This window comes from Panthera onca, chromosome B4 (assembly GCF_046562875.1).
Source record: "Panthera onca isolate mPanOnc1 chromosome B4, mPanOnc1 haplotype 2, whole genome shotgun sequence".
Lineage (NCBI taxonomy): Eukaryota > Metazoa > Chordata > Mammalia > Carnivora > Felidae > Panthera > Panthera onca.
Window position 1 is genome coordinate 60,563,398 of NC_138345.1, and position 23,743 is coordinate 60,587,140.

The 23,743-nt window shown below is 40.7% G+C and overlaps 3 protein-coding genes across 19 annotated transcripts in view; all 3 read left to right on the plus strand.

Annotated features, from left to right (window-relative positions):
- Nucleotides 1-9,680, plus strand: part of PPFIBP1 (PPFIB scaffold protein 1) — a 171,795-nt gene extending 162,115 nt beyond the window's left edge. For all 15 annotated transcript variants that reach the window (XM_078449970.1, XM_078449973.2, XM_078449976.1 and 12 more), the window contains 6 exons: nucleotides 2,140-2,262; nucleotides 3,076-3,201; nucleotides 3,804-3,992; nucleotides 6,013-6,192; nucleotides 7,402-7,467; nucleotides 7,853-9,680. In XM_078449970.1, the coding sequence (XP_078306096.1) occupies nucleotides 2,140-2,262; nucleotides 3,076-3,201; nucleotides 3,804-3,992; nucleotides 6,013-6,192; nucleotides 7,402-7,467; nucleotides 7,853-7,939 (771 nt within the window). In that variant the 3' untranslated portion in view covers nucleotides 7,940-9,680. The remainder of the gene's footprint in view (nucleotides 1-2,139; nucleotides 2,263-3,075; nucleotides 3,202-3,803; nucleotides 3,993-6,012; nucleotides 6,193-7,401; nucleotides 7,468-7,852) is intronic.
- Nucleotides 9,681-10,374: 694 nt separating this feature from the next.
- REP15 (RAB15 effector protein) lies at nucleotides 10,375-12,091 on the plus strand. The gene has a single exon (XM_060658076.2). The coding sequence runs from the start codon at nucleotides 10,375-10,377 to the stop codon at nucleotides 11,083-11,085; it is 711 nt and encodes a 236-aa protein (XP_060514059.1). The 3' UTR covers nucleotides 11,086-12,091.
- Nucleotides 12,092-15,994: 3,903 nt separating this feature from the next.
- MRPS35 (mitochondrial ribosomal protein S35) overlaps nucleotides 15,995-23,743 on the plus strand; it is a 47,334-nt gene continuing 39,585 nt past the window's right edge. Inside the window, exons 1-3 of one of the 3 annotated variants that reach the window (XM_081796136.1) lie at nucleotides 15,995-16,153; nucleotides 19,701-19,747; nucleotides 21,580-21,747. In XM_081796136.1, the coding sequence (XP_081652262.1) occupies nucleotides 16,042-16,153; nucleotides 19,701-19,747; nucleotides 21,580-21,747 (327 nt within the window). In that variant the 5' untranslated portion in view covers nucleotides 15,995-16,041. Of the gene's footprint in view, nucleotides 16,154-17,657; nucleotides 17,703-19,700; nucleotides 19,748-21,579; nucleotides 21,748-23,743 lie in introns of those variants that run through there. The other 2 variants (XM_060658068.2, XM_078449980.2) reach the window with 2 other exon arrangements.

Genomic DNA, 23,743 nt, shown 5'->3' on the forward strand with positions numbered 1-23,743 from the left:
GGGCACGTAACGTATACCTGCTTGAAATAACACCCAACATGTGGTACATTGAACATTTACTGTGTTCCAGGCACTCTCTTGCAAGCACTATACTCATATTAATACTCAAGTCTCAGCAGAACTTGAGTTAGCACTCTTCTTGTCCCCAGTTTTTAGACGAGGGAGTGAAAGAACTGAGAAATTGAGTAACTTAGCGAGCTTTCCACAGCTAGAAAGTGGTAGAAAGTCACAGAGCATTTGAACCTAAGCTTTTTCCAGATTCCTGCTCTTAATGCTCAGCCTAAAACAAATTTAGTAAATTCTTGCCTGCCCGTCTAGGTATAGGTTTATTCCTGCAGGAATGCGAGCAGATTCAGGCTTAAAATCACAAAGGAAGTGTATATAACTTTTGTGGCTATAAAAGAATATATTATCTTAGAAAATTTGACCCCAGGAGTTCTAAGTTACAAAAAATCTGTTTTTAATGTGGTACCCTGGGTTGGATCCTGGAACGGAGAAAGGACGTAGTGGAAAAACTGGTGAAATCTGAATGAAGTCTGCAGTTTAGTTACCATTTTTTATAATCTATGTTAACTCCTTCGTTTTGATGACTATGTCATGGTTATATAAGTTGTTAACGTAAGGGGAAGCTGAACGAAGGGTATATGGGACTTTGCTCTGCTTTGATAACTCTTCGGTAAATCTAAAATTACTTAAAAATGAAAGCTCTTTTTAAATCTAAAAAAAGTCTGGTTTGATTTAAAAGAAAATAGCCCCTACTTTTAAAATCCCTTAAGCTGGGGCGCCTGGGTGGCTCAGTTGGTTGAGCGGCCGACTTCGGCTCAGGTCATGATCTCGCGGTCCGTGAGTTCGGGCCCCGCGTCGGGCTCTGTGCTGACAGCTCAGAGCCTGGAGCCTGTTTCAGATTCTGTGTCTCCCTCTCTCTGACCCTCCCCCGTTCATGCTGTGTCTCTCTCTGTCTCAAAAATAAATAAACATTAAAAAAAAATAAAATAAAATCCCTTAAGCTAAAATAATTAGCCTTGTATTTACATTTCAATCATTATGCATTTAAATTTTTTTTAATCTGGTACTTTAATTAGTTGAAAATAGCCCACCTGGGGATGTTTTGAATGGGTGTCTCACTCTTAGATTAAAATATGTGAAATGCCCTTTCTAACTTACCATAAGGCATTGCCTTTAAGAAATTTATCCAGAAAATTTTCAGGGAAAAAATGTTTGCTCAGTTAGTAGCCTTAAGAATTTTAGCTGATTGTCTAATATTTTTATTTAAAAACTATTTCTGTAATAGATCTGCCTCCCCTTCCAACCCCCCCCCCCCCCCCCCCAAGAAGCATGCTATCAGTAAGGTGTGCCTAAAATGGATGTTATTCTTGTTTTATTTTCTGGGTGTGTTTGGAAGTAGACTGGTGCTTATCTTGACACTGCCCTCCACATCACCTTCTGAAGTAATTTGTTTTGGTGTGATTGGTATGTTTGAAACATTCCCAGTAACCACAGACTGGCAAAAGGTACCCTTTCAAGGAACTGGTGGTGCTATATGTGGCTACTTACAACTTCTTTTTAACTCTCACCAAAACCTTTGCATTGATCAGCATAAAGTTTCCAAAATTATTCACAGCGTCTGCTAGTTAAAGCATAATAATCCAGAACTAGAGATTTTTTGAGGCTGGGGGAATAGTATAGCAGAGACATTCCTCTGGTTTTCCCTAAAACGGTGATGTGCCTTAGCTCAGAAAACCAAGCTGTGATCGTCAGTGAACATCATGTGCTCTTAACACATCACTTCAAAGAGGATCACTTGTTGCAGTGACCCAGCAGGTGCTTTTCAAAAATGTTCTTCAGAGCTGTGGGGTCCCATGGTCCTATCTCAGAATGTCTGGAAGAGAGAGAAACAGGTAGAAGTTGGCTTCTGTTGGAACATTAATTTTTTTTGTTTTCTTTTTAATGGGGTCCTGGAGAGGATTTTGTTTGGAACAGGAAAAAAGGTTTTGTTACTAAATAAAAGGTTTGAAAACACTGACAAGCCCTGGAGGCATTTTGGTTAGGGGGCTTTTCTACTTTTGCTCAGGTTTTCTGAGATTTCCCTGAGAAGACCCTTAGAGCTCAGCGAGTTCCTCTTTTTGTTCTTTTTTGCAGGATGACTTACTGTCTTTGAAGGTTGTGAGTGTGCTGCACCATCTCAGTATCAAAAGGGCTATCCAGGTCCTGAGGATCAATAACTTTGAACCAAACTGTCTGCGGAGGCGGCCATCTGATGAGGTAGCACCTGGGGTTCAGATTTATTATACAGCCTGCACTTTCCATGCATGAGACTGTGTGTGTGTGTGTGTGTGTGTGTGTGTGTGTGTGTGTGTGTGTGTGTGTGCAGAGCAAACACCCATTTCTTTGTGGAGTCTGCAGAAGAAGCTTTTGGTTTCCACAGAGCTTCCAAGCCAACCTCATTACCTTCTGGGGCCTTGTTTTCCTACCTTCCTTTCATTCCCCCCATGACAGCTCCACCTGTGTAACTAAAACACAAAGATTGTTTAATTACCCTTCCTCCTTTTTCTTGGGTGTATTTTTCTGCTTCCTTAAGCCACAGAGTTAAATATCACTACAAAGACTTGGTTTTCTTGAGGCGCCTGAGTGGCCCAGTTGGTTGGGTGTCCAACTCTTCAACTCTTGATTTCGGCTCAGGTCATCATGTCACAGGTCAGGAGTTCGAGGCCCATGTTGGGCTGTGTGCTGATAGCATGGAGCCTCCCTGGTACTCTCTCTCCCTCTCTGTCTCCCTCTCTCTCTGCCCTTGCTCCCCCCAAAATAAATAAATAAACTAAAAAAAAAAAAAAAAAAAAAAAAAAAAAAGACTCGCTTTCCCTAAAGCACTGCTTTATTAGTTTGTAAAAAAGCTTGAAACCATGACATGGATGCCTTAAAATTCAGACCAGTAAATAACTTTTCACTCTTTCTGTAAACACTGAGTGGGACATCAAGTAACTGCTCTTTGCAGCAGACTTTTTAGAAAAAATTTGAAGTTTTAATGTTTGGAATCCCATCGTCAATGACTGAAGCTCTTGGTGTTTGTTCTCATAGAATAGCATCACCCCGTCAGAGGTTCAGCAGTGGACCAACCATCGTGTGATGGAGTGGCTGCGCTCCGTGGACTTGGCAGAATATGCCCCCAATCTCAGAGGCAGTGGTGTTCATGGTGGGCTCATGGTAAAACTCTCTTCTAATTTAAAAATTGACTTCTTAGCGTTTAGTTTCCATTAGTCTCATGAGTAGGATATTATCAGTTTGCTTGTCATACCCTAGAGTCACCTAACCGAACCCTCTGGTACCATTTCTAGTGAGTCTTTACTTTCTGAGCATTTTTTCCCATGGTTTTTGTTTATGTCATATAACTCTAGACCAGATTTAAACCTGTTTCTCATTTATTGTCTCTTATGTTGGGTAACATCTGGCCACTGGTCCTCATATGATCATGTTTTGAAACACCTACAAACATACAGATTGTATTTCTGCACGTTGGTGTTGTGCAAGGAGCTGGCTTCCAAAGGCATCCCAGAGACCACTTCAGAGAGCTAGAAGCCCTAATTTTGGTACTGCCTGGATGTCAGGACCAGCTCTACTTCTCACTAGCTTAGGCAAGATAAAGAAAAGGTGTGTGGCTTGAAGATCAAGGTTCATACTCGGTCTGTCTCACTGGGTAGTTGAGGGGTCATTGGTGATAACTAAATGAAAGAGCTTTGCAAATTATAAAGCACAGGGCAGACGTACATGGTTTGTGGTGCCTTAAACAATCTTAATGTTTCTTCTAGGTTCTAGAACCTCGTTTTAATGTAGAAACAATGGCTCAGTTATTGAATATCCCACCAAGTAAGACCCTCTTGCGAAGACATTTGGCCACTCATTTCAACCTTCTGATCGGTGCTGAGGCCCAGCACCAAAAGCGTGATGCCATGGAGTTACCAGATTATGTACTTCTAACAGCCACTGCCAAAGTGAAGGTTGGTCCGAGCTTGTGCCTTCTAATAATTGCTTAAAGCAAAAACTAAAGCGGGGGCTCAGTTTTTACCCAACTGGGTCAGGCATTTTTGTGGGGTTTGTAAGGTTTTGTGGATGAATTGATAGTCCGTCATTTTTTTTTTTTAATTTTTATTTTAAAGTTTATTTCTTTTGAGAAAGAGAGAAAGAGCACAAGTGGGGGAGGGTCAGAGAGAAGTAGAGACCGAACCCCAAGCAGGCTCTCCAACATCAGTGCAGAGCCTGATGCAGGACTTGAACTCACGAACTGTGAGACTACGACCTGAGCTGAGATCATGAGTCAGATGCTTAACTGACTGCACCACCCAGGTGCCCCTGATAGTGCATCCATTTTTAAGAGTAAGTAAGAAAATGCATTTTTGAAAGTTTCTTTTTGGGGGCTTCTTTACTCAAATCATTTATTTTATTAGCATTAACAGTAATGAAGAGTATGATGTTGGCATACAGTCAGTACATTGCGAACACAGAGTTTGCAACTTGGGCTCAACTATCGATTGCAGTTCTGTGGATAAATCCATTCTAAGAGGAGGATTTCTTCTCACAGATTCAGCTTATCTGGCTTACAGTTAGCCAACCTTGAAAGTTAGAAAAAGATACTTAAGAAATGATTCAAGGTAGACCAGCAGAGAATGACTCTTTCCAGATTGACCCAGATTCATGGGTCATACCAAATTCAGATTACTTTATCTTCTTTTAAATCATTTCTCACTGGGCGGCACCTGGGTGGCTTAGTCGGTTGAGTGTCCAACTTCTGCTCAGGTCATGATCTCATGGTCTGTGGGTTCAAGCCCCATGTCAGGCTCTGTGCTGACAGCTCAGCCTGCTTAAGATTCTGTCTCTCTCTCTCTCTCTCTCTCTCTCTCTCTCTCTCCCCCGCTTGCACTTTGCCTCTCTCTCTCAAAAAATAAAGATTTTTTAAAAAATTAAAAAAAAATCATTTCTCTGTGCACTCTACTGTGTCTGTTATCTCAACCAACTTAATGTGGAGATAGGGTTTATCAGCTTCTCCACAAATATGTACCAAGTTCTTTATGTACATGCATATAATGTTTTGTTGTTGTTGTTGTTGTTGTTGTTTTTATTACCTCCTCTACCTTCCTGACGCTTTCTCTTCAGCTCCTTTTCTCCCTTAAAAGATGTACTGGATGTGAAACGTCTAAGAGATTCTGTGGTACCTAAATTCTCAGTATCATGGGGCACCTGGGTGGCTCAGTCGGTTAGGCATCTGACTCTTGATCTCTGCTCAGGTCATGATCTCACAAACTGTGAGATCGAGCCCTGCTTTGGGCTCTGCGTTGACAGCATGGCGCCTGCTTGGAGTTCTTTCTCTCCCTCTCTCTTTCGCTGCCCCTCCCCTGCATGCACTCCCTCTCTCCGTCTCTCTCTCTCTCTCTCTCTCTCTCTCTCTCTCTCTCAAAATAAATAAAATAAACATTATGAAAAGAAAATTCTCAGCATCAGCCTGATCACCATCTGCTTATGGAATTTCTCTTCCAAGTATCACTGGAAGTTCTGTCTCCAAATGAGCGAGGATTCTTCTAACAGCCACCAATCCTGTTACGGAAGCATAACAGGCATCTACGATAATCATAGCTTCCCCGAAAAGAAAATACAAGTCAGGACCATTTTCTTGTGCTCATTTTAGAAAACCTTGCAAAATTGGATTCATCTCTGAGACATCTCATTGCATGAAGTCCTGTTTAATCAAAACCAAGGCTCTTGGCATTTTTGACTTTTCACAGTGACTACCCAGCTAATTGGTATGAATGAGGAGAACAAGCTTAGTCTTCTGAGCTTCATAATAAGGATTAGTTATCATACTTGGGTGCGTCAATCATACACCCAGGATGCTTTTATGTTTGTTACACCAATGGAATCATCCGACTGATTTTCTCTGTAGTTGGAATGCATAATTACGCATGTTATTGATCTTTTGCCACATGAATTTTATGAAATCCCTGTATGTTTGCTCTTCTTTTAAAGCCAAAGAAACTGACCTTCAGCAATTTTGGGAATCTGAGAAAGAAGAAACAGGAAGATGGGGAAGAATATGTTTGTCCAATGGAATTGGGACAGGCATCAGGAAGTACATGCAAGAAAGGATTCAAACCTGGTTTGGACATGCGCCTGTATGATGAAGATGAGTTAGACCGGTTAGAGCAGGTAAATGCAACACTGTATACGATTCCTCCAGCATTGAAACACTAAATGGAAATTTCGTGCACTATGTCTACTAATCAGTTTTTCCTCAAACACCATAAAATAAAGATAATGATAAGGTAATAGTCAACAACTTCCAGATTGCTTACTATGTTTCAGGCACTCTCCTGAGCACATAACATATATTAACTTTCATGGTGACCCTAAAACCTACACAGCATGGTTATCCTCATTCTAGAGAGAAGGAAACCGAGGCACAGATACAGTAACTTACCCAAGATAGAAGAGCTGCTAGAAGAACTGGGATTCCAACTTGCCAGGCCAGCTCCAAAGCCTGAGCTATTCACCTATGTTATATCGTCTCTGTATTAAGGAAATCTGTGTGTTAAATCAAGTCAGAAATACACAGCTGTTAGCCTTTTCAGTATGAAGTCATGGATTTGAATACTACCCTTTCAACACCAATCCTTTGGTGTCATTGTCAACATCAGAGCATTGCGCTATATGTGGTAGTCTTGTTTCATCTAGTATTTAATGTCTGGTTACAGTAACGAAAGGAGGTTTCATCAGAAGTGTTCTGTTGTGGGGCACCTGGGTGGCTCGGTCGGTGAAGCATCTGACTCTTGATTTCTTTCTTTCTTCCTTTGTTTTTTAGTATTTATTTATTTTTAGGAGAGCACAAGCAGGGGAGGGGCAGAGAGAGGGAGGGGGACAGAGGATCTGAAGTGGGCTCTGAGCTGACAAGCTGACAGCAGCGGCCCAATATGGGGCTCGAACTCACGAACCGCAAGATCATGACCTGAGCTGAGGTCAGACACTCAACTGACTGAGGCACCCAGGTGCCCCTGACTCTTGATTTCTGCTCGGGTCATGATCTCACAGTTGGTAGGATTGAGCCCCACATCGGGCTTTGCGCTGGGGGCATGGGGCCTGATTAGAATTCTCTCTCTCTCTCTCTCTCTCTCTCTCTCTCTCTCTCTCTTTCTTTCTCTGCCCCTCCCCCTTCTCCCTCCCTCCTTCTCTCTGTCCCCCTTGTCCTCCCTCCCTCTCTCTTCTCTCAAAATAAATAAACATTTTAAAAAAAGAGAAGTGTTCTGTTGCACCCATCCCATTCAGTGTCACTCACGTTATTCTTAGACTTTTGCTCACTTTGCTGTGCTTTCTTTGAAATTGTGCAAATGAGGAGGTCATGTTATGGTATGTTCTTTGCAGATGGAAGATTCAGAAGGGACAGTGAGACAGATAGGTGCGTTCTCTGAAGGCATCAACAATCTAACGGTAAGTCTATAAAACGAGTTTAAAATGTTAATTCTCCAAGATATGTTTAAAAATAACCCCAAAGGGGGCGCCTGGGTGGCTCAGTCCGTTAAGCGGCCGACTTCGGCTCAGGTCATGATCTCGCGGTACGTGAGTTCGAGCCCCGCGTCGGGCTCTGTGCTGACAGCTCAGAGCCTGGAGTCTGTTTTGGATTCTGTGTCTCCCTCTCTCTCTGACCCTCCCCCATTCATGTTCTGTCTCTCTCTGTCTCAAAAATTAAATAAATGTTAAAAAAAAAAAAATTAAAAAAAAAAATAACCCCAAAGGACTACATGTTTCATGGAGGATGTGTAGTTTTGAGCTCATGGCTCCCAGTGTGTGTGACCCTCATCTCCTTGTTTCCCAGCACATGTTAAAGGAGGACGACATGTTCAGAGACTTCGCCGCCCGTTCCCCCAGTGCCAGCATCACCGACGAGGACTCCAACGTTTAAACCACGGCCCTCAAATGAGCATCAGGATCCCCTTGCCTTTTCTCCACCTTCCTTCTCGAACACTCACAGAACACATTACAAGCAGCAGATTGTTTACTGTCTATTATTCCAGCTTCTCATGTGGAAGTGGAAACCGAAAGCAGGGGGTATGTGCCCGTTCTGAAGACGCCATGAAAAAGGAGACACTGGTGAATGAGACGATAATCGTTTTTCTTCTATTTAATGTACAAATCTGTGATATATTATATTTAAAGTATTGCATTTAATATGAGTGTTTTACCGTCGTGTTGCCATTCCCCTTCACGGTATGCAGGATGTGGGAAGCAGGAAGCAGTCTGTGAATGACTCTGTCACGTCTGCGTCCGTCTGTGTGACAGCACCACAGCCATCAAAGCAGAGCATCGTCTGCTTTCAAAATCAATAGGTGGAATTTCTTTAAGCATTCAGTGTGCCCACTAAGTGCCAGCCACACCTCCACTTGCCTCCCGTGGTCCTTTTTTATATATTTTTTAAAATATGTGTACATATTTAGTACATAGAAAATAGAACTTTTATCTTGTGACATAAGGCAGATGGTGAAAAGCTAACACAGCGATCAGAATTTTCATGGACCAGCTGGTTTCATGGAAAGGTTGGGATGATCTTTCCTTCTCCACAACTGACTTGTAATGCTGTTGATCATTCCAACCAAATTAGTATATCTGAAATACCCCTCCCTTGATGATACATCACAAAAAGAGTTAAGAAGTTCAACCTTAATCTTGGATCCTTTTACCTCCAAAGGAAGAACTCAAGAGACATTTAAATACTCTTAACTTGAATGCATTCAGGAGTTCCCCCAAAATGTAGACATAGAAATGATTTCTGAAGAAACCAAAACAAAACAAAAACCTTTACAGTATTAAAGCTTCTTATTTTCCTCTTTGCTAAATAGTTCATTACATCAAAACACTAACAGTCTACCTTATGTTATTAAACGTGTATTTCTCAGGCTATCAATGAATGAGATTTTTTTTTAAGAAGCTGAATATTTGGACATTTTGTCCCAGGGTTCCATAATTCTGAGGCTACAACATGAGTTTTATAATGGCTGTATTGCGATATGAAAATGTAGTTCATGATTGTTGATCGCACAGGGCCCAAATATCATTTATCAAGAAATAGCTGTGTTTATCACTTTTTAAGGGGTATTAGAAAAATTATTCTATGTTTTATTCACTACTACATCACTTCTCCTAATAGCCAACCTGGGAAAGACAGGTTTTCACAAACTGGCACAGGGGGAGCAGTTCCATATACGCCAGTGGACGTGCTTATAAATTCTGTTTGAATGTCGGTGGTGTGATCTCGCAAGCTATTAGCAGGTTATCACGCTTTTCAACAAGGGCCTGTCAAACTAAATTGCTGTTTATTCATTACTAAAATGATTTGATGCTAATAATAATCTTTTGCTCCCCACTAGTCGTTTGGTAACTGTATTGGACTCCTTACATATTAGTGTTTTATTTTAATGCAAACATCTGTCACCATTTGAAAAACAGTTTCTTATCCAAACCTGGTTAACACAATACCAGGAGACTGTTATAGATGCCAAATATTCTTTATTCAGGACAGTGTAACATAACTGATGATATGTGATAAAGTTCAGATTTTTTTGACGATATATATTTTATTTACGAAATGTTGTACACTGCTGGTATTACCATATGAAAAGAAATAAAGTCAATTGATGATTGCCTCATTTTTGTTGTCTGTGACTTTATTTTCCTTTGTTCAGAATACCCACGGGGCTTTATTTCTGGTATAGAGAACAGTGACACAAATGCTTTATAATTCACAAACTCCCATACATTTATTGAGGTGAGGCTTATAGCATGTATCAACAGGTAGAAATTTGAGGACTCAGAGGAATTTCTGTATGAAAGGAAACAGGCTGCTGGGCTGGGGGTGTGGTGAGGAATCACGGCAGAGGGGTTATCGGAAAAGCAAAGGGAAAGGACTCACCAGCAAAGTTGAAGACATTAGTTGTATGGAAGGAGGTGTATGGTTCTTTAAAAAACTGAATGCCATTTTTAATTTAAGTAAAATCTGAAAAGTGGAAACCTGTCTTGGAAGAGATTGCCAAATATTAAAAGTTGAGTGACTAGAACTAGAGAGGAACAGATGTTTTTGGTGAAGGTTGGTTATCTCTCACTTAATAAGCCAGCAGGAATCTGTATGAATACAACACGCCTCATTGGCAAACAGGGAGACCTAACGTGTTTGCTTAGTTGTGTGTAGATACGCTTAGCTACCCCACATAAATGTGGAGTTGGAAAATTGGGCCCACGTTAACAGATGTGACTTCGTTGTAAGATTTTGAATCTGGAAAAGTCACTCTGAATGAGGATCACACGTGTGACCTTCGGAAGCAGTCTTGATGGGTTGCAGAGAACATGGGGCAAAAACCATCACAACAGTTGGCTCTGAAAGACGGCACAGAGGTTTTCAGCGTCGGTGAGGTTGTCAGCGAGGCGATAGTCCATGCGGCTGAGAAACTGAAGGACTATCTTGGATTTGAAGATCCTCTGAGCAACCTGTGCCCAGCTTCAAACACTCTGAATGAGATCTTCTTAATCCACTTTGTCACCTTCTGCCAAGAAAAGGGAGTTAATGAGTGGCTCACCACCACCAAGATGTCCGAGCACCAAGCCGTACTGTTTGGGGCAGACTGGATTTGGACCTTCTGGGGATCCGATAAGCAAATAAGGCTGCAGCTGGCAGTGCAGACCCTGCAGATGTCTACTCTTCCTCCTGTGGTTTCTAAGCCTTGCGACTTCTCACATCCAGAATCCGGGCCAGAGGAGCCTTCCAGGAAGAGAAGTAGATTCGATAAGCTGGAAGATTTCTGTAACTTGATAGGAGAGGATTGCCTGGGCCTGTTTATCATCTTTGGTGTGCCAGGAAAGCCCAAAGACATCAGAGGAGTTGTCCTGGACAGTGTCAAAAGTGAGACAGTGAGGGGCCATCTGCCAGGAGCAAAGGCCGTGGCGCAATTTGTCCGGGAAACTGAAGACTGTGTCTCCATCAGAGAGCTGCTTGGAAACTGTCTGAGTAAGAAAGATGGGCTGAGAGAGGTAGGCAAGGTTTATATTAGCATCCTCTGAACTGGATGTGCACAATCAGACTGGCCTGTAAGGCAAAAAGAAAAAATATTCTAATAGGCAAGCTCACACACTTGCATCATCCCAGCATGGGATATGTTTTTTTTGTTGTTTTTTTTTTTTTTTTTTACACCCACCCTCCATTGAATGAAAATGATCACCTGGGTCAAAAAATATAATGTCATGACTACGGAGAGGGAAAAACCCTGCCTGCATTGCAGGGAAAAGTTACAATTTCCTTTATTCAATTATAAAAATGGGAGGAGGGGATAATAAAGTCACCCTTAAAGTTTGATTTGCTTAAAAAATGCGTCTTTGTTTATTATAATAAGTCTAGAACTTGAAAGTGTAAAATATATTTTTACTGCTGCGGGTGGAAGGTGGCTGGGGTGAGGTGGTGCCATGCAGTCTCATGGACTACAGAACAGGTTTAATTACATTTACAATACCAGTTTCATTCCAGGACTTCTAGGCAAAACCTCATTCCCCTTTCTTCCCCTAAGCTCTGCCTTTGCTCCCAGCTCATCCCCAGCTGCTCTCTCTGTGCACAGAGGATCTTGGTGGGATTCACTTTAGGACTCACTTGAGTGTCAGATTTTTCTAGGATTTAAACACAGTGACCCCTATAGCAATCCCTTGTAATGATGATTAACATTTGTTTAGTATTTGCAGTAAGTAAAGTGTATTCACTTATAAAAACCATCTTTGCTTAAAAGCCTGGGTAGAATTCCAGTACTTTAAGGGAGGAAAACTAACAGAAGCAAAAAAAATGCTTAAAAGTGAAAATGAAAGATTCACTCACATGACTGGTAAATGATTATATGTTAGGCCCTGTCCTGCACCTTTCCAATCCAGTAGTAAAAAGAACAAAGTCCCTACTCTTCGGCAGTCTCTCTTTTAATGGTGGAAGACTATCCATAAACAAATATATGTGTATATACTTAAAATGCAGCTTAAAAAAGTATATCAGGTGTTATGTGAAAATAAAGCGTGGATAAAGGGATCGAGGGTGAGGACGTGCTACTTTATATAGGGTGGGTAAGGGAGACCTCTGAGAAGGGGGTAATTGACCAGAGGTCTCAATGAAGAGGGAGAGCATCAGAGCAGATAAATCGGGGAAAGAATGTTCTAGGCTTAGAGAGCTGTAAAGGTAAAGGGCTGAAACAGGAGTGGAGTTGATGTGATTGAAGCACATACTTGTAAGGACTTGATTTTATTCTGAGTGATAAAGGGAGAGAAATGCCTCGATCTGCTTTACAATTCAAAACCCTCACTTGATTGCTGGCTGGAGACTAGATTGTGGGGAGGAAAGAGTGAAAGCAGAGCCCAGGGAGCAGCTAGGAAGCTATTATAATAAGAGGGAAAAGGATCAAAGTGGTACAGGAGGAGGGGTGAAAAGGTCAGATCTGGGAATAGTTGAAGGTAAAGCTTACAGCGTTTGCTGATGATTGGATGAAGAATATGAAATGCATCACAATTAGAATGCTGTCTTTCCAAATTTCTTAAATATTACGGATGTATGCAAAGGAAGAAATAAAGCCATGCACTTTGTGCCTGGAAGGTTAGAATATCCAATTAATGTTTCCTTGGCATATAGTGACCCCTATCTGTAGCAATGCTGTGTAGAGTAAGCTATCAAGAAAGTAGTATTGTAAAAACAACCTTCAGCTTGAAATCAGATGTAGGTTTGAGTTGAATTATCTAAAGAGCAGAGTCTGGTGACTTAACTCTTTGTTTTCTTATTTGTAAATGGGACTTAGTTCAACTAATACAAAGGAGACAATGCTTGTGACGACATTTTCTATACTAAATTGTAAGCTGATGAAAATGTCGAAGACTCTAATAATACAAATTATAAGTATTCATGTTCTGAACAGCTGGAAGATATAAGTCAAAGGCTTACCATGTCTTTTTTAAAATTTTTACTTATTTACTTTTAAGTTTATTTACTTTAAGACAGAGATAGTGGGGGAGGGGCCGAGAGAGAGGGGACAGAGAGAATTCCAAGCAGGCTCTGCACTGTTAATGCAGAGCCTGACATGGGGCTCGAACCCATGAACCGTGAGATCATAAGTGAAACTTTCCCTGATTTAAGATAGTACATTTTTTTAAAAATGTGTATTTTGCTGTAAAAAGGGACAGAAGTATACAAAGTTAAGGCTTCAGGAATCTCACCTCCTCTTTCCACATCTATTCCCTCCAGTTTGCTGTTACTTTACAGAACATGTACTGCATATTAAAAATATTTTACACAAATGGAATTATATGATCCATAACCTGCATTTTTTAAAACAACTATATACTTTGGACAATACTCCATGCTAATCAATTTATACCCAGTCAGTCCTCTTTAAGGCTGACATCAGTGATTTTCAATCCTGCCTATATATTAGATTCACTTGGGAAACTTAAAAGCAAAACCAAAAACCCAATGCATTTCAGAGTGAGGGCCTAGACAAGTTTTCTTAAATGTCTTGAGTTAATTATAATGTGCAGTCAGGATTAGGTTTCCACGTGTGCAAGTAGCACTCTGTGTTGTATGTATATACCTTAAAATATTTAAGCAATATTATTTTGATGGATACTTAGATTTCAAGGTCCATTCACATACCTGGATATTGTCTATTAAACATGCTTGTAAGTAAACATCTCTGTTCACTCACTTTTTAGAAAGATGATGGTTTTGACCAAAAGCTCTCTGACAGAAAGTCATCGGATTAATGTATGGTTTAAATATAATAACCCATTATCAAAAACCTTAATATTTAAAATTATTCTACATGGGACTGGCTGCATAATTTGTGGAGCCCCGTATGAACTGAAAATGTGTGGCCCTTTGTTTTAAAATTGTCAATAATTTCAGGGCACGTGGGTGGCTCAGTCTGTTAAGCATCCGGCTTCGGCCCAGGTCATGATCTCACATGAGATTCGTGAGTTTCAGCCCCATATAGGGATCTCTGCCATCAGCACAGACCCTGCTTCAAATCTTCTCCCCCACCCCCCTCTACCCCTTCCCTGCTCACTCAAAAATAATTTAAAAAATTTAAATTGTCAATAACTTCAAGACAGGGATAGCAGAACTCTAAGCCAAACACGGGGTTCCTCTAAGTGTGAGTTGCATGCCCATGACTCCATTTGTCTTCTGCAATATGTTGAATTATTTGGTCATGAAAGCCGAAGATTTTTATCATAAGTGAGTGCACTTTTAAGAATTTTTCCAACTGAAAAATTATGTAATTCTTAGTGACTCCTATGTACATGCTTTATTCTTTTTTTTTTTTTAAGTTTATTTATTTATTTTGAGAGAGAGAAAGAGAGGAAGAGAATCCCAAGCAGGTTCTGCACTGTCAGTGTGGAACCAGACGGGGGGCTCAAACACAAACTGGAGAGATCATGACCTGAGCCAGTCAAGAGTCAGATGCTTTACCCACTGAGCCACCCAGGCACCCCTACATGCTTTATTCTTTACACTGCATTGAAACATTATTATTGCCTGTTGACAGCATTACAAATGAGACAACTCTTAATATAGAATGAACCTTATTGTCCTTGATGCTTAGGAAAACAATCACTATTTCTCTAGCTCCTCTAACTCTGGTCATGTCTGTCCACTAATGTCTTACAGAGACAGTACAACAAAAAGGAAACACAGGAAGGCAGAGTGAGGACCTAAGACTCAACTTCTTGCTCAGAAATTGAGAAATCTCTGAATATAAACTAATTCCATACGGGTTCATACTTCTTTTGTCCCTAAATTTGTATGGGATAGGTCTTGCACTTCATCCTACTGAAACATACATACTGGAGAGAGCAAAAATGGCTGCTGTATTGACCCTGAGATTAATTCCAGTGGCCACTATTTATATTCTGCCTTTTGAAACATAACTACTTAATCACAACAGTCTTGAGGAAGATATTATTGTTCCCATTTTCCACGAAACTGAAGCTGACATGTTAGGTAGATTTTCCCCAGATCACAATGAAACAGAGCCTGGATTCCAGCCTGTTATCTATCTGACTAAAAGGCCATGCTTTGAATCTTAAAAAGAGGAGAGGGTAGAACACCAAGTGAAGACAGAAAGAGACTGGAGTCCTGTGTCTACAAGCCAAGGACTGCCAGGGAACCATCAGAAGCGAGGAGGGAGGCATAAACATATTCTCTTTCAGAATCTCCAGAAGGAACTGTTAAACCTTATTTTAAAATTTTTAAAAAATACTTATTTTTGAGAGAGAGACACAATGTGAGCAGGTGAGGGGGAGACAGAGTGGAAGACACAGAGTCCCAGGCAGGCTCCAAGCTCTGAGCTGTCAGCACAGAGCCGGATGTGGGGCTGGAACCCACGAACCGTGAAATCATGACCTGAGCCAAAGTCAGGCGCTTAAGGTGCTTAACCGACTGAACCACCCAGGTGCCCCAGAGCTTTCGATGTATTAACTTGATTAGGATCAACCCAGCCACGTAAAAAGGAAGTCAAGTTTTAAACTCAAGTAGTCTGGCTCAAGAGCCTATCCATTTAACTACTATCAGATACTGCCTCGCCCTTAGAGTATATCATTTGCACCAGCTCAAGGCTTCTTTAAACCAAGACAGAGTGTGGATAAGCAGCAACTTCAAAGGAGCAGGGCCCTAACATAAGCTGCCAGACTCCTGGGCTATCTGAAATCCCACCCAGACCACATTTGCCCTCTGTAAGCCACATTTCCCTCGTCTCTTACGCTCCTCTTTGGACTGACCGCTTCGATTCCTTTTTCAACCTTGTTGTTTTCATTACTTTTTCCTATTTGGGGGCTACCTTCTTGCACATTTAACTCCAGCTCTGACTTTGCAGGCCCACGTGTTTTCTGTTTCTTCCCCCTGGGGGCGGGGCAAGCCGAAGCGAACCTGCGCGGTAGCGGCCGCACACCCTCCCCTTAACGCCAGGCTGCGCTTGTCCCATCCGGCTTGCCGTCGTGTCAGCCATGGCGGCCGCCACACTCCCCGCGTGGCTGGCCCTGCAGCCAGCGGCCAGGACCCTGCGTGCCTTCTGCACCGCCGTGTCTCCGGCCACCCGCTCTGCGATACCAAGCCCGCGTGAGTGTCTGTTGCGTCGCCTCCGGGCTTTGGGGGAGAGAGGGCGGCATACCGAATCCATGATGGCCACCGCGGTGGCAGAGGCCCTGCCGCCTGGGGGAAAGCCGGTACGTCCTCTGCTAGCCTGCCGCTGGTCCTCCCAGTAGGAAAGCCGCAGGTGTGGGTCTGACCTCTGCGCCCGTGTCGCTGGGTTCCTAGTCGCCGATTTCTGCTTCTGGGTGCTCTGGGCGTGGCGAGCTTGTTCCCTCCCTCCCCCGTCACCTGCGCGCTTCCTGGTGCTCCCTTGCGCGGCCTTTGGCACGGGGTCACTCCAGTTACTAGTGCTCGGTGATGTTTGTTGGGCAGTGTTGAACCACGGATTTTCCCGAACGTTAAGAGAAGCATACAGTTGTCCCTGAACAAACTGCAGCTCTGAATTCCAGCCTTAGCTATGCCACCAAATGGGATGACCTTCATTCAACAGGCATTATTGAGATAACCTTCATTCAAGATACCGTTCTTGCCTTGGAGGAGTCTGTGGAAAAGACAGATTTGTTAACGGAATCATACTGTAAAGTATGAGGTGTTGTAATGGAAGCATGAATAGAGTAACAGAGGGGTTTTGAGGATGAGCTCACAAGAGTCACGGAAAGCTTAGGAAGGAGGCATGTCCTGTACTATCCATGATACCTTCTAAAACATCTCTCTTTTTCGTATAACCAACAGTTTAGTCTAGGCCACCATCTCTCACTTTTACAGTAGTTTCTTTACTGCTCCCTGTTTCTGCCCTTGCTCTCCTACATTGAATTCTCACAGCAATCAGAGTGAAGCATTCAAAAAGAATCTTAGCTTGCCACTCCCTTGTTCAAAATCAGGAAAAGGTTTCTCATTGCTTAAGATGTGATAAATTCCTTAACTTGTCAGAGTGGCTCCGTAGTCTTAATGCATGGCTCTTTTATTAGATTTTTTTATTCCTTCTGTACTGTGTGCTAGGTAGTGTTATACGGGGATATAGCAAGGTCTCTCACCTAATGAAGTTTACATTCTTTTAGGAAATCCAACTATAAACAAAACAATGTCAGTACAATGTCAGGTGGTGATTAGTGCTATGAAGGAAAATAAAGCAGGGTATTGAGAACGATGGATTGGAGGAGTACTGGTTATAGAGTAGGAAAAGATTGGGTAGTCAGGAAAGACCTCCCCGGAGAAGTGACGTTTGAGCAGAACCCGTGGTGGTGTGTATGTGTTTGTGTGTGTGTGGAGGGAACTGCAACTGCAAGGGACCAGGAGTGAAAAGGAGCTTAGGGGTGTGATCAAGGAACAGAAAGAAAGTCAACTTGGAGGTGAGTGAACTCAGGAGACTGGTAAGTAATGATCTGATCCCCCAAAGGCTTTTAGGCATTTGGCTTGGATTTTATTATAAGTTTGGTATTATACTGGAAGGTTTTGAACACAGAAGTGATACAATGTAATTTATCTTTTAAAAGATCACTGACTGCGGTATGGAGACCCAACTTTAGGGGGAAAAGAATGGAATCCAGGCTATTGCAGTAGTCCAAATGAAATGATGGTGAGTTAGATTGAGGTGATAGCAGAGAAGGCGGTGTGGTTGAATGTGGGATATATTTTGAAGGTATAGCTAAGAGGACTTACTGATGGATTTGGTATTTTATGAGGCATGAGGAAAAGTCTTAGGAAGCTTGTTAGATTTTTGTCCTGAGCAATTGGATGAATGGAGATATCATTTACAGGGATTGGGAAGACTGGAATAAGAAATCAAGAGCTCTGTCAATGATGTGTTATAGTTGAGGTGCCTATTGAATATTTCCAGCCTCTTTTCTCAGTGCATTTTCTGTTCTCTTCTTAAATTTCAACCATACTGAACTTTTTAATATTGATTTTCCATTTCCCCTTTCTTCATAGGATACTTTCTCTCACTTGCCTGTTACCAGGGTTACCTCCTGCTCATCCTTAAGGTTTTAGCTTAAAGTCCAGTTCTTCAGGGAGATTTCCCCCAACTAATTGACTGAGTTTGGTCCCCTGCTATTTGTTGTCATTAATATTTATGACTTTATTGAAATTACTTGATAAATAGTTATCTTATTTGACAACCTCTACATTCGGTGAGAGCAGGGTCTGTGTTTCTCTTGCTCATTGCTGTTTTCTCAGTTTCTGGTACACAATATCACTGAAATGATTTTTGAATGAATAAATGAATTACTATCACAGAATGAATAAGAATTTGTCCGATGAAGGGGTGCCTGGGTGGCTCAACTAAGCATCCGACTTCAGTTCAGGTCATGATCTCACAGTTCACAGGTTTGAGTCCCATGTCAGGCTCTGCTGACAGCTCAGAGCCTGGAACCTGCTTCAGATTCTGTGTCTCCCTCTCTCTCTACCCCTCCCCTGCTCATACTCTGTCTCTCTCTCTAAAAAATAAACATTTTTTTTTAAAAAATTAAAAAAAAAAAAAAAGGATTTGTCAGCTGAAGACAGAAACCAGGCAGAGGGAAAGGAGGCACATTCCAGGTAGAGAAAACATTAGGTTTGGAGAAAGTCCAAAGGGTCTGGTACTAGAAGTTCAGTGTAACTGTGGGACCTTGTGAAGGGAGATGAAGTTAGAGATAGAAGTGGTTCAGAGTGTGAAGAGTCTTGTGTGCTGTGCTATTGTCACCCTGACTCTTCGATCCTTAGTTTTCTTGGCTGTAAATGACCTCTAAATAAGGATAATAATAGTACTTAACAGTTATTGTGAACAATAAGATTAAATGAGATAAGAGTGAAAAGTATGTGGCATAGTGTGTGGCATGTGGAAGTGCTAAATAATTATAGCCATTATTACTGCAATGTAGCAAAACATTTATTTAGAGAGGCATAAGGTAGTATTATGAAAGGTATATACTGTAAGTAATTTGCCCTCTTCTATAGGTATGTGATTTATTAGGAACGGCTATGAGTTTTACCATTATTGGCATTTATTGTAACATTGGCAGTTCTGGGGTAACCTAGGTGGCTCAGTCGGTTAAGCGTCCCACTTTGGCTCAGGTCATGATCTCGTGGTCTATGAGTTCCAGCCCTGCATCGAGCTCTGTGGCTGACAGCTCAGAGCCTGGAGCCTGCTTCGTATTCTGTGCCTCCCTCTTTCTCTCTCTGTCCCTCCCCCGCTCATGTTCTCTCTCTCAAAATAATAAACGTTAAAAAAAAAAATTTCAAATCAGTTATCTTTAAAAATGCAACATAGTTATTTCTAACTAGATGTTTTAACTTGGGAAAGTGAGTTAATTTGACTATGGACTTTAGAATTTATTGAAAATATTTCATTAGATGATAAATTCACTATATCATCAGTCACAATATACTTTATGTTTAAATAACTTGGGAATTTTCTTAACTATTTCTTACTTTTCATTTTCATTAAGATGAGTTAGTCCCAAACTCACAGAAAATGGATTATTGTTTCCTTTTTGTATTACTGAATACCTGAAATTATCTGAGAGTTACAGGATCATCATCAGTGTTGAACAGTCTGCATTATACAGTTCTCTGTAACTATTATGTTGTCTTCTAGGTACAGCAGGCAGAACATCCAGATATGAAAGACCACTGAGAAGAAAGGTAAACAATGTTGTCTACTATATACTATCATAATGGTTTCTGAAGTTCTAAAATGAGACAGATATTCATGATGAGGCAGAAGGGTGCTGCCCAACAAGGCTTTCAAAGGGGGTGTTTACATGGTGACTGCCAGAGCCTTGTCTGCAGTCAGGACTGGTTTTTGTCAGTACTCCAAGAATGGATCATCTTTGAGAGGTGAGCTCACTCATATACTCCCAGGAAATAGGTATATAAACTAGAATATAGACTTATTTTTGATGATGCCTTTAATAATCATGAAGTCTGGGATGTGTGTATTAATCTAACCCAGTTTGGCTTTACCCTGTCGGCAACTCTATGGAAGAATCCAAATTATTAGGTCTCTTGTTGAGTATGAACAGAGGCATATTATTAGATGGAAGTTAAATGGCTAAATTGCACCGAATTATAATTATCTAGAGTAGTTATTTTCACAGGAATATTCCCTGCTTCCAGGACATACACTACACTGGTTTTGATACTGCTTTGTTTGGCATTGCCAAGTTTTGCTTTCTTCAACCCTTCTTATGTATGCTGGCCATGCCCTTCTAATAAATACAGTTTTTATTTTTTTTTATTTAAAAAAAAGTTTTTTTTAACGTTTATTTATTTTTGAGACAGAAAGAGACAGAGCATGAACAGGAGAGGGTCAGAGAGAGAGAGAGAGGGAGACACAGAATCTGAAACAGGCTCCAGGATCCGAGCTGTCAGCACAGAGCCCGATGCGGGGCTCGAACTCACGAACCGCGAGATCATGACCTGAGCTAAAGTTGGATGCTTAACCGACTGAGCCACCCAGGCGCCCCAATGAATACAGTTTTTAAAAAAATATGTGTATGTTAATGTGATTGACTAAACTATCATATAGCTATCCTCTGGGACGGAGTCATAATTTCTCATTATGTATTTGTTCAGCTAATTTCACCCTAATTTACTTATTTCCAAGCTCTTGTTATTCATTTCTTATTTCCTTTATTTCCAAGTTTTCAGTATCCCTTCATGTCCTGACTTCCATCAAAGAAGTTCTAAAAACTGTAGGTAGTCACCAGCCTACTGTGGTTCAGCTTACGATTTTTCAACTTTATGGTGGTGGAAACCAGTATGCATTCAGTAGAAACTGTACTTGGAATTTTGAATTTTGATCTTTTCCTGGACTAGCATTACATGGTACGAAACTTTAGTTTCACAGCAGTGACAGTGAGCCATAGCTCCCAGTCAGCCACACAGTCATGAGCATAAGTAACCAATACCCTAAACAACTATTCTGTACCCATATAACCATTCTTTTTTTTCACTTGCGGTACAGTATTCAATATGTTATATGACATATTCAACACTTTATTATCAAATAGGCTTTGCGTTAGGTGATTTTACCCAAATGTAGGCTTAAGTGTTCTGAGCACATTTAAAGGAGGCTACACTAAGCTTGCTCAGTATGTCAGGTGTATTGATGCATTTTTGACTTACAGTATTTTCAACTTAGGATGGGTTTATCAGGACATTAACCCATTGTAAGTTGAGGAAGATCTGTATTTCAAAATACATTGTTACTCTTTCACAAACAAAATGTAAAAAGTTTGCTAAAAGTCTGAGTAAATCCATAGAAATAAATTTTTAGTAAAGGACATGTGTGCTATTCAAGGGGATCTTTCCCAGAGGGTTTGCAGAAACAAAGCAAAAATATTAGATAGGTTTGGTGTTTTTACATTTGAATAGTGGCAGCTTTGTGCAAGGTCAGATTTTATGAAGGTTGCTATTCTGCTTATAAAGATCATGTTCATATTTAAAATATGTAACTATTTTATATTCCTTAGGCATTACCTCCTAGGACAGAGAAAATGACTGTTGACCTGGACTGGCCTAGTGTTTATCCTGTTGCAGCACCATTTAAACCCTCTGCTGTACCTCTTCCTGTTCGAATGGGTTATCCGGTAAAAAGGGGGGTGCCCATGGCAAAGGAGGGAAATCTAGAACTTTTAAAGGTAAGATAAGTTACTGTTTTATTGGCTAACTTTTATATGTAAATAAATGCTGATCCTCTTCCCGTGCCTACCCTGCCTTGTACTTCAAGGTTCAGTATGTAGCAGCTTATTGTATTTTAGTTGAATTTTTTTTTCAGTTTATAATGGATGATATATTCTGATTATCCATGGTAAAGAAGATTCAAAGAATCCTAGGCATTTAAGAATATAATTAATTGGTCCAGTGGCTTCCCTTTTGGCTTTTTCTTCTCTATTATATCTTTTTGGTTTTGTATCTTTCAAGTGGAACTAAAGAAAGTGAAATAACCTAATTTGAGAATGAGAATTGGGGTCTGAAATCTACTTTTTTTTTTTTTAATGTTTATTATTTTGAGAGAGAGAGAGAGACAGGGCGCAAGTGGGGGAGGAGCAAAGAGAGAGGGAGACACAGAATCTGAAGCAGGCTCTAGGCTCTGAGCTGTCAGCACAGAGCCCGATGCAGGGCTCAAACTCACAGACCATGAGATCATGACCTGAGCCAAAGTCGGACACTTAACCGACTGAGCCACCCAGGCGCCCCTGAAATCTTTTAAGAGAGAGATTTTAAAACTTTTCTATCCAGAAAGGTAAAATATTATTTAATATTGTTATAGTCCTTAAACTTCTTTATTTCTTGAAGCAAAATACATCATATTAAATGCTTCAGTTGGTAGCATCTATAATGATTTATGAACTGTAAGCTTTTTTAAAGAAAATATGAATATGCTTAGCCTGAGAATGCATATCTTAGATGGTTCCTGTTATATACAGTAGTCATTGGTGAACTGTGTTTTCCACTATATGAGAGTCTTTTTCTTCTTTTTTTTTTGTTTTTAAGTGAAGTATAGTTGACACGCCATGTTACACTAGTCTCAGGTGTACAACATAGTGATTCCACAATCTGTGTGTTACACTGTGCTCACCACAACTGTAGCTGCCATCTGTTACCATACAACACTGTTAAAATACTGTTGAGTATATTTCTGTGCTCTTTTAGCCCTATGACTTACTTATTCCATGGTGGAAGCCTGTCTCCCCCACCCCCCTTCACCTGTTTCTCTTATCCTTCCATGCCCCTTCCCTCTGGCAACCATCAGTTCTCTGTACTTATGGGTCTGTTTCTGCTTTTTGTTTTGTTCTTTAGATTCCACATATAAGTGAAATCATATGGTATTTGTCTTTTTCTGGCATATTTCACTTAGCATATATATGAGAATCTTGAAAAAAAAAATTTGCTGAAAGGTGATGATAAAAAAATGAGATGGTACAATGGAGGAGTTGTCTCCTGGTAGAGATGAGTAAATGAAACTTGGAAATGTGAATGTTACAAGACATGTAAAAAAAACAGACATTGAGGAAACTAGTCTTTTCTTCAAGTGAAAGAAAAGAACTTAGTTTAAAGAAAAGGCCTTTGGAAAATACCACTAGGTGAGAGAGGCTAGGAATATATCTGTAATAATGCTAATGGTTGTGAATGATATTTTAATAAACATAAAAATCCAAACATTTAATGTATGCCATCCTTTTTAAGAATCAACTATATAGGGATGTCTGGGTAGCTTAGTTGGTTAAGTATCTGACTCTTGATTTCTGCTCAGGTCATAACCTCACGATATGTGAATTTGAGCCCCACAGAGCCTGCTTGAGATTGTCTCTCTGTCTCTCTCTCTGCCTCTCCCCTGCTGTCTCTTTAGCATGCATGCATGTGTGTGCGCTCTCTCAAAATAAATAAATGAACTATAGTTATAAAAAAGAATCAACAATATATATTATTAGTCCAGTGATGTGATGTATTCCTAGGGGGTGCTATTGGGTAAGCTTAGTAACCAAGCTAATATATGCAGAGTACATGAAGCAGTGCCAATATAAATTCTATGGACATATTAGCTATTTTTATACTTCTATGATTTTGAGAGACTATATTTTCATTTTTAAACAATAGAGGTATAGAAAATAAAGTCACCTACCCCATAATTTC

Bases quoted from the DNA above. Each gene is read 5' to 3' on its own strand.
- REP15 (XM_060658076.2), top strand. From the start codon at position 10,375: ATGGGGCAAAAACCATCACAACAGTTGGCTCTGAAAGACGGCACAGAG.